The 14,339-nt window shown below is 41.4% G+C and overlaps 2 protein-coding genes across 2 annotated transcripts; both read right to left on the bottom strand.

Moving 5' to 3' along the window:
• Positions 1-9,901: 9,901 nt before the first annotated feature.
• On the bottom strand, positions 9,902-11,671 carry LOC112637443. Its single transcript, XM_025407209.1, has one exon. The coding sequence runs from the start codon at positions 11,669-11,671 to the stop codon at positions 9,902-9,904; it is 1,770 nt and encodes a 589-aa protein (XP_025262994.1).
• A 290-nt stretch (positions 11,672-11,961) lies between these two features.
• On the bottom strand, positions 11,962-13,674 carry LOC112637442. Its single transcript, XM_025407208.1, has one exon. The coding sequence runs from the start codon at positions 13,672-13,674 to the stop codon at positions 11,962-11,964; it is 1,713 nt and encodes a 570-aa protein (XP_025262993.1).
• Positions 13,675-14,339: the final 665 nt, after the last annotated feature.

Genomic DNA, 14,339 nt, shown 5'->3' with positions numbered 1-14,339 from the left:
GTAATCGCTCTCGCATGTTTATGCATCTCTGAATTAATTCCTGCGGAATTTCGTTCCAAATTTGTTTCAAAATTTCCGCTAAGTCATTGAAATTTTGCGGCTGTTGTTCTCGACATCTTAATCATCGTTCCATCTCGTGCCATATATGCTCGATTGGATTTAAGTCCGGGCTGTTTGCGGGATGGTCCAGCAACGTAATATTGTGTTCTTGAAAAAAATGGCGAATTATGTTCGCCGTATGACGACGAGCGTTGTCATGCATGAAGATGAAATTTCGATGATGAAGAGGCAAAACGTGAGGACGTAAAACATCATTTACGTATCGCACACTCGTTATTTCTGGAGGTGGCAGGATTATCAACATTATGTTGCTGGATCATCCCGCAAACAGCCCGAACTTAAATCCAATGAGATCGAGCATATATGGCACGAGATGGAACGACGATTAAGACGTCGAGAACAACAGCCGCAAAATTTCAATGACTTAGCGGAAATTTTGAAACAAATTTGGAACGGAATTCCGCAGGAATTAATTCGGAGATGCATAAACATGCGAGAGCGATTACAAGCTCTAATTGAGCAGAGAGGAGGCAATACACAATACTAAACACACACACACACATACACACACATACAGCAGAGAGGGTTTGGAGTCGTTAAATACTGCAGAAGTGACGAACTGCTGGGTTCTTATCTCTGCTGTCACACACACACACACACACACACACACACACGCGCGCACGCACGCACGCACGCCCGCACGCACGCACGCACGCACGCACGCACGCACGCACGCACGCCCGCCCGCCCGCACGCACGCACGCACGCACGCACGCACGCACGCACGCACGCACAGACACACGTGATATATATATATATATATATATATATATATATATATATATATACAGTGACCGGCAAAAATAAAAAGCCACTTTCCTAGTTATACTGTTTTGCTTAATGAAAGAGTAAAAATATTAAAACGATGAGATTTTCATTGATGAAAGAAGAAGTATTTATTATTTATTTTAAAATTTTATGTTACAATTACATAAATTATTTTTTACTTTTCAGTTTTATTTATATTTCTTAAATATTGCTGTTTATTATATTGACAAAATAAAAAAGCCATTCAGATTTGTTCGATTTAATATATACAATATTTTGTTTGGTTGTCATGTCAACATGTTCGTGTTATTGCGCTCACTTCTCGTTGTTGTTAATCATTTTTGCAACATTGGCTTATCTCGATTATTACAAAAAATTCGCGGTCAAAAATGGGAGGAAGATCAATTTCCACACAAGTTCGAAACTTAATTGTGCGAGATATTCAAAAAGGTCTTTCCCAACGGAATATAGCCAAAAATTATGAAGTAAGTAGAGGAGCAGTAGAACAGATCAGAAGAAAATTTCAATCAACTGGATCGGTGGCAGATAGAATCGGAAGAGGTCGAAAACGAGCAACATCCAAGCGGGAGGATATGAAAATAATCCGTGAAGTTAAGAAAAATCCAAAGATTACTGTTAGAGAAATTCAGGAAAACATTTATCTTACTGTTTCTGACCGCACTGTACGTCGAAGACTCAATGAAGCAAATTTACACAGCCGGTTTGCACGTAAACGACCTTTCTTTAGCGTCACCAATAAGAAAAAACGTTTGCAATTTGCTCGGAAGTATGCAAATATGTCATTGGACTTCTGGAAAAATATTTTATGGACAGATGAAAGCAAATTCGAGTTATTTGGACAAAAGAAGCGGATTAGAGTCTGGAGAAAACACGGCGAAGAGCTTCAAGATCGTCATTCAGAAAACTATAAAGTATGGCGGAGGAAATATTTTAGTCTGGGGATGTTTCTCATGGGCAGGAGTGGGAAATCTTGTCAAAATTAACGGAATTATGACAGCAGATGTCTACATTGATATAATAAATGAAAATTTGAAGGAGTGTTTGTTGAAACTCGGACTAGAAGATAATTTCATTTTCCAACAAGATAATGACTCGAAACACACAGCAAAGAAAAGTCAAGCTTTTTTTCGTTCCTGCCGAATTAAACAACTTGAATGGCCTCCGCAATCTCCAGATTTAAACCCTATCGAAAATTTGTGGGCAATTTTGGATAATAGGATTAATAAAAGCGGAGTAACTAACAAGAATTCTTATTTTGAAGCATTACAACTAGCCTGGGAGAATTTGGATCCACAACATTTAAAAAATTTAATTGAAAGTATACCAAAAAGACTGCAAAAAGTAATTGAGGCTAAAGGAAATCATATTAATTATTAATTAAAATAATATTGTTGTTTTTTTAAATCGTAATACTATGTTACCTTAACTGGCTTTTTTATTTTGTCACTCTTAAATAAATGATTATATAGAAATAAATACAGTATTAAATAAAAAATGATTTCTTTTTAATTAAAAACATTAAATTACTTAATAAATTTTCAGTTTTAGTTATAAAAAACTTTATAATAAATTTTTTTTACCTTTTAGCATCAAATCAGTTTTATAGTTAAGGTGGCTTTTTATTTTTGCCGGTCACTGTATATATATGTAAATAAAATATATTTCAAACATACAATACAATTATAATTCAAACAATACAATTATACGAATCATTGCACAGAAAGTGAATATTATTATTATAAATCGCAAGAAACATTTTCGCAAGCTTGCATAATTAATTATGCATATATATATTCTTGTAGCACCTTTAGTCATAAACTAGAATCTATCAAACAAAAAAAATCTTTATAAATTTATAAGTATCTAGTAATATATATATAGTGTTTTATGTATTTTAATTTGAAATTCATTTTTCTCAGCAATGTCTAAAAGATGCTTTGCTTTTTCTAGAAATTATTGGAAGAACATTGCTAGAACATTATCATAAAAATGCTAAAGAGTTGTTTTACTTCTTTACTTCTTTAATTTCTTGTTCTCTTAGTGTATTTAGTTAGGTTAGAATATATAGTGTTTTATGTAAACACTATTATGTGCTATACAATCAAGACATATTTATAATATCTTAATTTAAATAATTTATTTGAAAAATTTTACGAAGATTATGCGCCTAAATTTATCACGAATAAGTAATAAAAAATACATAAATTATAAAATAATATCATGTCTAAAAACATGCTATTATTTTATAATTTATGTATTTTTTATTACTTATTCGCGATAAATTTAGGCGCATAATCTTCGTAAAATTTTTCAAATAAATTATTTAAATTAAGATATTATAAATATGTCTTGATTGTATAGCACATAATAGTGTTTACATAAAACACTATATATTCTAACCTAACTAAATACACTAAGAGAACAAGAAATTAAAGAAGTAAAGAAGTAAAACAACTCTTTAGCATTTTTATGATAATGTTCTAGCAATGTTCTTCCAATAATTTCTAGAAAAAGCAAAGCATCTTTTAGACGTTGCTGAGAAAAATGAATTTCAAATTTTTTAACTCAAACTAAAGCATTAGCTTTTGTATTGTGACATAACGATAGGATCTCGTCTCAAATACTTTTAGAGAGAGAGAGAGAGAGAGAAATAAAAATTTAAAAAGATCGCGGCAAATATGCAAAAGTATCAGAAGTGTATGGCCTTGAAGGCGCATACGTTCCTCCATATGTTGATATCGGTGCGTACGCCACTGATGCTGGTGTCGATGCGTATGTTATTGGTGCATCAGGGGCTGCTATTGGTGCCGGTGCATATGTTACCGGTGCTGGTGCGTACGCCACTGGTGCTGGCGCCGGTGCATACGCCACTGGTGCTGGCGCCGGTGCATACGCCACTGGTGCTGGCGCCGATGCGTATGATAGCGATGCTGGTGCCGGTGCGTACATAGGTACGTATGAGTATGCTGGTGGTGGCACGTATGCACCACGGGCATATCTCTTTTTTTTTTGTCCTTGTTAAATGCCCGTCGTACTGCCTCATTTATTCTCTGAAACATAATAAAATAAATGTTAAAAATATAAAAGATGCAATAACACACAAACACACACACGTGTGTGTGTACACATTTATAAATAATTATATATAATTAAATATACATTTATACATAAATATACATAATTAAATATACATTTATATATAAATAATTTTATTGTATTTATATTTTATTTAACTTATATATACACTCCGCCAAAAAAAGCAGTACACTTGAAAAATAGGAAAAAATTAGGAAATTTGAAATCTCATAATTGAGTGTATATATATTTCTTTTTTTTCTCCTGGTTCACTCTGTATATACTCTGTAAGCTTTTATAATAATTCAATAATAAAAATTGATTAGTATATACACATTTATATAAAAATTAATTTTATTGTAAGCTCTTTATAAACTTGTTAGTCATAATTTTATAAAGTGTATATACGTTATACACATATTGGAGAATAATATAATAAAAATAGACACAATTTGAAATTTCATGTAATATATAAACTTCTGCAAATTTTAACTTTGTAAACTTTGTATATATAAATATGTATATGTATAAGTATGTATTATGTATATGTATGCATGCGTTATTATACATTTATATGTAAATGTCAATGCAAATTTTTTATTATTAAGTTAATATAAAAACCTACAGAGTATATATGCAGAGTGAGAAAGGGGAGAAATATTTTAGAAAACAAAAGTATGAAGTAAAAAAAGGTTTATATAAACGTTTTACAAAATTAAACATAAATATTTACCTTTTGGACAAATTTGTTGTTATTTTCTCGCAAGGGTCTTTCCGCTTGCGTATATCTTCTTACTGAGGGCGACGTTGCCCTCATCGACGGCATCGAGGACGATGTCATTGTCGCACTTGATGCTGGCACACCTGAAGAAGATGCCGATCGCGATGGCGATATATTCGAAGATGATACATCCGTAGATGTTGCCGACGTAGATGTCCTTGGAATTCCTTGACTTTTTGCTAAAAAAGAAAATTGTTTTTAATTAAAAAAAATTCCGTATAAATATATATATATATATATATTTAATTTAATACATATATATATATATATTTAATTATATGTGTGTGTGTGTGTGTGTGTGTGTGTATGTATGTATGTGTGTGTGTGTGTAGGCAAATGATTATTTTATGAAACTAGCCTATTTTCCTAGAGAAGTAACATTTGCTTAAATACTTTTTAGGAAAATAGAAAAAAAATTAATATAAAAAAGAATAAATTAAATAAATAAAAAAATTAATGGAAATAAATTGCAATATATAACTTACGTTGGAGATTTCACAGAGAATTTTATAACTTTTTTATGGCGAAGGACATGGGGGACAGGGCAAAGCCCTATGAACTTTCACCTATGCGTTCTATCTCAGCATAAAAAAAAAGGTTGTGCATCTCAATTTATTTCTATTCATATATGTATATATATATATATATATTCTATGTATGTATCTATATATATATATATATATATATATAAAAAATTAATATAAAAGAGAATAAATTAAATAAACAAAAAAGTAAATGGGAATAAATTACAACACATAACTTACGTTGAGTATTTCACATTAGAACTTCTACGCAGTGCCATCCTTGGTCATTTCTACACCCTCAAGTTTTGTTATTATTTTTTATGTGGAAGGGCATGGGGGACAGGGCATAGCCCTATAAACTCTCACCTATGCGTTCTATCTCAACATAAAAAAAAAGGTGCATCTCAATTTATTTCTGTTCATATATATACAGGGTGAGTCATTTTAAGTGACGGACTAAAATTTCTCGAAAACTATAGGAGATACAGAAAAATGTTTCAGACAAAAGTTGTATGGTTTCAAGGGGGACATAAGATGGTATCATTGGTTTGACCTTGAAGAGTTATTTGAAAGTCACATGAAGGTCACCTTCAATTTCTTAAGTGGAATCTACATTTTCTCTTTACATATTCTTGTAGCTTATCTCGAGAGCTTTCCAAAACACTATAATTAAGTACCTTTCCGTTAAGTACTTTTTGAGTTATAAGGCTTGAAATCATTTCTTAATTTTACATAAATCATAAAATATCTTGTAAAATATTCATTTTTCGATTATCTTATATTACTACTTTTATGTACAAAATAATGAGAGGAATCAATTGATGTAAAGAAAATATACAGTTGTTTTTAAGAAAAAATATGTAATTGTTAATTGCAAATTACATATTTTTTCTTAAAAATAACTATGTCTTTTCTTTACACCAATTGATTCCTCTCATTATTTTCTACATAAAAGTATTAAGGTAAAATAATCGAGAAATGAATATTTTACAAGATATTTTACGGTTTATGTAAAATTAAAAAATGATTTCAAGCCTCATAACTTGGAAAGTACTTAATGAAAACTAACTTAATTATAGTGTTTTGGAAAGCTCTTGAGATGAGCTACAAGAATATAGGGCAAAAGCATATAGGGTGTCCCATTTAAAAAGTTGGAGCTGACCTTCGCGTGTCCTTCAGGTGGCCCTTCCAGATCAAACTAATAACACCATCTTATGTCCCCCTTGAAACCATACAACTTTTGTCTAAAACTTTTTTCAAAATAATCGACTCCAATTGTTCGCGAGCGAGTCCGGCAGTGAGTTGAGGAAGGTACAAGATCGTCAGAGAAAAGATATTCTGTCTTCGGTTAACAAAAAAGACAAGACTTTATTCGTGTCAAAAAAATAAAGGTGACAAGTGTTCGGTGATTGCGATTCACAGAAAGCGCGCGCTGCATAAGGCAATAAGTTGTTATGTGAGATATCGCGAGCGGAGCAGTGGGCTGATCGTCGGAAATGCGCGGATAATCGAAGTCCAAAAGAATAGCGGTCGTTATAAGCGGTGTGTAATGGCGGTGTAGCAAATCGATAAGTTCAAAGAGCACGTCTTAGAAAAGCGCAAGACTTCCCCGTGCCCACGTGCGGAGCTCTTTATATAGCAGGTAGAATTTTCGGGCCCGTTGCAACGTGGGCCAATAGTTTTCGAATTTTGGCGGTGACCTCAGGGCGCCGCGCATTATTGGCCGCCGATGAGGTCATGAGTTGAGATTTTTACTTTTGCCATGCGCACGATCTTTTTTGATCAGCTGATTGGCGATCAGCTGATCGTGACGTATGGGCGCGCATGCCCATATGTTGCTCTGATTTTGTCGGCGATTGACAATGTTGTTGTCAACGAGCATGATGAGTGTTTCTTAGTCGTTAGAAAAAATAGAAACTAACTCGACCGATTGAGTTTTTGTAGAAAACAGACGTTTCGAGAAGTTTCTTTGACGCCCGTTAATTTTGAAACTTTGAATTTAATTGATTTTATTCACGCAAATTTGATTATTGAAATGCCGATTATGAGTTTGAACATCCCGCCCGCCTCGTCAGTTCATGACGAAATGTGTGAGTGTGTGCGAGTGCGGACAGGTGTCGCAAATGGTTCCGTTGATGAGTGGTGGATCAAGATCGATGAATGAAGCGCGATGGCGATGCAGCGTAATGACACGTGTTGTGTACAGCGGAGAATAGTGTGATTCGTGAGTGCAGTGAAAAAGAGTGAGGGTGAACATCAAGAACGCGATGAATGAAGGTGAGCTTGAAATTCCACGGTGACGAAGTGCGCGTGAGAGAAAGAAAAAAAGGGGTAAAATAAAACGGAGAGACTGATAACGCGGCTTGTGTGTTGTGTTTCGAGAGTGAGAACGTGATGATACGCCGAGTGAACGTCGAGGAGCAGCGACGCGTGGTTTTTATTAATGATCACATGTCAATTCAAGAGACATATTACATTTTAAGCGTTTAAACGCGGTAGGGTGTCGTTGACCGGCAACAAAACGATTTTTGTGAGCGGCTGGACGAGTTCGGAAGCAGCTGTGCGCACGGTGACGACACGCGTGACTCCGTCCTCCCCGGGATGCGTTTTGAGTATCCGGGCGAGCGGCCATCGAGTTGGTGGAGTGATGTCCGAGCGAATGAGGCACAACGCGCCGACTTCTGGAGAGTGGTTGTCCTTGAACCATTTTGGACGAGATGTCATCGAGTGGATGTATTCTTGGGACCACCGCTGCCAGAAGTGGTCGCGCATCTGCTGTAGAAGCTGCCACCGTGAGAGCCTGCTTGATGCCTCGTCGGTCAAGGAAGACTCAGGAAGTGCGAGCAATGGAGCCCCTATAAGAAAGTGTCCAGGAGTTAGTGCGGACAAATCATCTGGGTCGTCGGTCAGAGCCTGCAAAGGACGGGAATTCAAGCACGCCTCAATCTGAGCCAGCAGGGTACTCATCTCCTCGAAGGTGAGAGTGGTTTCCCCTATCACCCGTCGCAGGTGATACTTGGTGGATTTGACTGCAGCTTCCCAGAGTCCGCCGAAATGAGGGGCGGCGGGAGGATTGAAGCGCCAAGATACTCCCTCCTGGGAGCAGGATTGTGAGATCCGACGGCCGTCGGCAGATGAAGCGTGGAACATGCGGCGAAGTTCCTTATCTGCGCCGGTAAAATTTGTGCCACAATCCGAGTACATCTCTTTACACAGACCCCGGCGTGAGATGAACCGGCGGAATGCAGCGAGGAAGGCTTCAGAAGAGTAATCTGACGCGACATCCAGATGGACTGCCCTGGAAAACAAACAAATGAAGACCACTACAAAAGCCTTGTGGGCTCGATGACCTCGACCCTTGCTCGTGCGGATGAAGATAGGACCAGCGTAGTCGACTCCAGTTCTAAGGAAGGGGCGTGCGGGTGTCACTCGTCCTCGAGGTAGGTCACCCATCAGAGGCTGTGGTGAGAGAGCTCGCCAGCGGGTGCACATCACGCACCGGTGAAGAACTCGCTTCACGACGGCTCGGCCTTGCGGAATCCAATAGCGGAGGCGCAGAAGTCCCAAGGTGAGTTGCACACCTCCATGCAATGTCCGACGGTGGCATGATTCCACCAAGAGCTTCGTCAGCCATGACGTTGGCGGAACTACTGTCGGGTGACGTTCGTCATAAGAGAGCATGACGTGTTTTAGCCGACCACCGACCAGCATTCCAAGGTCGTCTATGAATGGGGCCAGCTTAGCCAGGCGGCTGCGATGCGGCATTGGACGAGAATCACGTGCAGCGTTGAGTTCGGAAGCGAAGTGGATCCCTTGGACTACCTTAAGCCACCGGAGTAGAGCTGCATCATAGAGGTAAAGGAGAGAGTATTAGGCTTTACTATGGGTAAGGGGACTGAAGCTTTAGTGAGGAAGAAGGGTAAGCCTTCAGCCATCTTGATAGGCGACATTAATGCTGCCATCTATTATTACTTTGACGTATTACATATCAGTTTTATATATTAGAAACACAGAAGTATGAAATGTATATATATTATTTATAATATATTTATTTTCCTGCAAATAAAATTAATTTATTATAATAATGTCTTTTACTTATAGTAATATCTGTAGTTTTTCCAATATAAAAATAACGAGTTTTAACATATTTTAATATTATACTTTTTACTAATTGCACTCTATAACAAGTTAAAGCATTTTGATCATTTGAATGAGCAATCAAGTCTGTAAATATATTATTTATATTTAAATTACGTAGCACGCAATATGCAATATAATTGGCATTATATGTATCAAAGATAATAGTACGCTGTTCTTTGTTGTGACACTTACGTGTGAAAAGTTATCTTCTGCTTTTTTTCGAGTTCTTCTTGTTTATGTGATTTTCGGAAGGTTCTGTTATAACAAGTTTTCAAAATACACGATGGCATTTTCTTATGCACTTAATTTACTTGTATATCGTATTCTTCTTCTTCTTAGTTAATTTCACTTAGCACTCCTTCACACTATATTTCAAGTAGCAAATAGCTCTGCTATGCATTAGATAGCAGCACTAATTTCGCGGAACAAGATGGCTGAAGGCTTACCCCTCTTCCCCACTTCGGCTTCAACCTCACGGCTCTATACTCTCTCCTTTATCTCCATGAGCTGCATTGATCTCATCTTGATGTAGCATGATGTCATGAGCGTGGACGGTAGTTTTGCGCCATCGGTGACACCAGGCAGAGACTCGCAAGAGCCTGTGTAAGTTTGAGAATCGGAGGAGAAGTTCCGGCTCGGAGTCGTTGCGATACGTGTTCACTGAAAGATGTATTCTCTTTTCAGGAATGCTCTCGAGGGAGTCGTCGCTGGTGTTGACTGGCCATTGAGTGTGTTCCTGGCGTAGCCAGTTGGGCCCGGTCCACCAGAGAGGATGAGTCAGGAGCTCCTTCGGCGAAATTCCCCTTGAGGCGCAGTCCGCGGGATTCTCTCGACCCGGAACGTGTTTCCAGTGAGCTTCGGGAAGCTTCTGCTGGATTGAAGACACTCGGTTGACCACATATGTCTTCCATCGGGAGGCATGGCCCTTGATCCAGTGGAGGGTGACCTTGGAGTCGGTCCATAGATGCACGGCCAATGAAGAGAACTCCAGTGTTGACCGGACTTGGCACACGAGATTTACCAGCAGGGCGGCGGCGCAGAGCTCAAGTCGGGGGAGCGTCACAGGTTTGATTGGAGCGACCTTGGTCTTGGCCGCCAGGAGGTGAGACGAAATATGATCGGCTGATGCCGAGCGGAGGTAGACGACGGCGGCCAAACCTCGTTCTGAGGCGTCGGCGAAGCCGTGAAGTTCCAGCTGCGCATCGCTGCTCCCTGATTGTATCCAACGCTTGATGCGAAGATGCTCTAGTGAGGGAAGCTCATTCAAGAGGATTTGCCACTGTTTTGTCTCCTCTGCTGAAAGAGGGGTGTCCCAATCCAACCTTTTTAGCCAAGTAGACTGAATCAGGATCTTGGCCCTGACTATGACTGGAGAGAGCCATCCCAGCGGATCAAACAGCCGTGCGGTTTCGGCTAGAACTCGTCTCTTGGTCAACTCCGTTGCGATGCGAGGTTGGATTGCGAAGGAAAAGTCGTCGCTTGCCGGATGCCAGCGCAGACCCAAAGTGGAGTGTACCTCGCCCTCCCAGGCGTGATGAGCCTGATGGAGCTGATGATCCTGAGGGATGCTGGATAGCAGGGCCGAATTGTTTGCTGCCCACTTACGCAGCGGAAACCCGCCCGCCATGCAGATCTCTCTCAATTGTGCTTGCAAGGAGAGCGCATCGGGCAGGGTGTTGGCTCCAGTGATGATGTCGTCCACATAGCAGTCGTGTTGCAAGGCAGAAGCTCCTAGTGGACCGCGAGACTCCTCGTCAGACGCTAATTGTCTCAGCGTTCTGACCGCTAGGAAGGGAGCGCAAGCGAGTCCATAGGTCACCGTGTTCAGCTCGTACTCGGTGACGACGTTAGTGGTGCTCGGACGCCACAATATGCGCTGAAAACGACGATCTTCCGGGTGAACGAGAATTTGTCTGTACATTTTCTCAATGTCGGTAATGAACACGTAGCGGTGCCGACGCCACCGAAGAATGATGTCGGCCAGAGTGGGTAGTAAATTTTCGCCGACTAGGAGATGTGAATTGAGTGACTCTCCTGAATGTGTGCGTTGAGATTCATTGAATACGACGCGGAGCTTCGTGCTGGAGCTGGATTCACGCAGGACCCCGTGATGAGGTAAGTAGCACATTGCTGAGGTGCTCTTCCTAACTGGACTCATATCAGGTTTCAGGTTTTCGTACTCGACCATGAAGTCCTTGTAGAGTGAACCGAATTTTGGATCTTGATGACACCGCTTCTCCATGGCCGTGAGAAGGCGTTCAGCAGACGCTCGAGTTCCGAGGAGGGATGGCGGCGAAGATGCGAAAGGTAGGCGAACCACATACCTTCCGCTTGCGGTTCGCGAGTGAGTTTGTGAAAAGAGTGTTTCACACCTTTCATCCTCTGGCGGGAGTGCGATTACAGTGGACGGATCCTCTTCCTGTTTCCAAAAGTTGTGCACCAGCTCTTGCAACTCCGCGTCGATGGTGCATTGAAAGGACGCTCGCTGATCCCGTACTGAAGCGGTGTTGGATCCACCTGATAGGATCCAACCTAGAGCGGTTTCCTCCGAGCCATGGGATCTCGAGGGCTGCCCTTGCGGAGTCCCTCCACAAATATGGTCGAGCAGACTTCGGCGCCTAGCAGCAGTTCGACCGGGTCATGCTCGAGGAACTTTGGATCGGCGAGCTTGAGGCCGTTAATGTGAGGCCACGAGGAGAGGCCCCTCGCGGTTGGTCCTTGGTAAGCGGAGAGCCGAGGTAACACTTGAGCAACGGCGGTGAGCTTAAATCCAGTGACTGGAGATGAAAGCTGCAAAGTTACCTTGCCACGTGTTGCGGAGGACCGGGTTCCACCGATGCCGACGATTGAAACTGAAGAGCGGGAGCGCGGTAGGCGCAAACGTTGAACTAGCGCGTCGGAAATTATCGACACTTCGGAACCCTGATCAATCAGTGCTCTGACTGCGTGAGGCTCTCCGGTGCGGTCGGCAATGTTCACGCGAGCGGTCGCGAGGAGGATTGCCTGGCGGTCTGAAGGCTGGCGCACCGCGGAGAGTGCGGTGGCCTCGTTTACATTGGACGAGACGTAGGCATCGTGCAACATGGTGTGGTGCTTGGCCTTGCATGACAAGCACGTTTTAGCGGATTGACATTTGGCGATCATATGATTCCCAAGGCAGTTAAAGCACAGCCGATGAGATTCAACGAAGGACTTACGATCACCGGCGGATTTCGATTTGAATTCGCTGCATTGCATTAACATGTGCTTTCCTTCACATAGTGCGCACTTTCGTTGGTCGGTACTGTGTTTTGTGTGAACAGACTTCACTGATCGCGACGAATCTCCGCAACTCTTTAGAGTTGCTTTCGACTTTGCGGCGTTGAGGGTTAAAATTCTTTTCGCGATGAAGTGTAAGAGCGTGTCGTGATTTGGCGGTTCCAAAGAGTCGGCGGTGGAGGTTTCCCACTCCATGCGTGTGCGCGAGTCTAAGAGCTCGATGACGAGGAAATTGAACAAATCCATCCCGTGAGAGTTAATGGGTCTGTGTATGCTCTCTTGAGCATTAACCGCGGTCATGACGGCGTTGTGAATGCGGCTAAGTTCCTCGGCGGTTTCTCCCTTCATTTTAGGCACGGCAATAAAGGTCGTGAAGTTTGAGCGGATCAACTCCCGTTTATTTTCGAAGTGTTTGCAAAGAATCGCCCACGCGCGATGATAATTCTCACTGGTGACGGTTAATGACTGAATTAACTTTTCAGCGGCTCCTTTGACGCACGATCGGAGATAATGAAAGCGCTCAACGTCAGATATCGACGAATTCTCTCCGATGACTGAGGAAAAGAGATCGCGGAAGGACGGCCAATCTTCGTATGCGCCTGAGAACGTTTGTAATTTTATGCGAGGAAGCGAGGTTTTGATTGCGTGCTCTCGACCTTGATCTTGTGACGCGGTTGACGAGGCTCTTAAATCCTCCGTGCATTGGATCAACATGCTTCGTTGCAACACGTAAGTAGCTTCTAAAGTTTCAATGAAATCAGATCGAGCGTACTCACTTTCATAATACTTGTCCTTGAGGCAGGCTCGAATGCTGTCGTGCTGAGCTTCAACCTTTTTCCACAGACTGTCCAGTATGCTGATCCGTGCCTCGACGGCCCCTACGGTGATGTGACTCGCACCCATCTTTTTCAGGTTGTCCATGGACCTTGACATTCGCCCATGAATGTCGCGCTGAGCCTCGACCAGAGAATTCACGTCCATACTCATTTTCACTGACATGGATTGTTTTCCCTTTCAGGAATGCACTGCACTTCACTCTGAGCACGTCACTCACGAACTTGCGGATGCGGATTGAAGATAAAAATCCGGCTCGAAGGACCAGAAATGTTCGCGAGCGAGTCCGGCAGTGAGTTGAGGAAGGTACAAGATCGTCAGAGAAAAGATATTCTGTCTTCGGTTAACAAAAAAGACAAGACTTTATTCGTGTCAAAAAAATAAAGGTGACAAGTGTTCGGTGATTGCGATTCACAGAAAGCGCGCGCTGCATAAGGCAATAAGTTGTTATGTGAGATATCGCGAGCGGAGCAGTGGGCTGATCGTCAGAAATGCGCGGATAATCGAAGTCCAAAAGAATAGCGGTCGTTATAAGCGGTGTGTAATGGCGGTGTAGCAAATCGATAAGTTCAAAGAGCACGTCTTAGAAAAGCGCAAGACTTCCCCGTGCCCACGTGCGGAGCTCTTTATATAGCAGGTAGAATTTTCGGGCCCGTTGCAACGTGGGCCAATAGTTTTCGAATTTTGGCGGTGACCTCAGGGCGCCGCGCATTATTGGCCGCCGATGAGGTCATGAGTTGAGATTTTTACTTTTGCCATGCGCACGATCTTTTTTGATCAGCTGATTGGCGATCAGCTGATCGTGACGTATGGGCGCG

This window comes from Camponotus floridanus, unplaced genomic scaffold, assembly GCF_003227725.1.
Source record: "Camponotus floridanus strain SB8 unplaced genomic scaffold, Cflo_v7.5 scaffold167, whole genome shotgun sequence".
Taxonomy (NCBI): domain Eukaryota; kingdom Metazoa; phylum Arthropoda; class Insecta; order Hymenoptera; family Formicidae; genus Camponotus; species Camponotus floridanus.
Note: the sequence above shows the minus strand (reverse complement) of the source record. Positions and strands in the feature narration are given on the sequence as shown.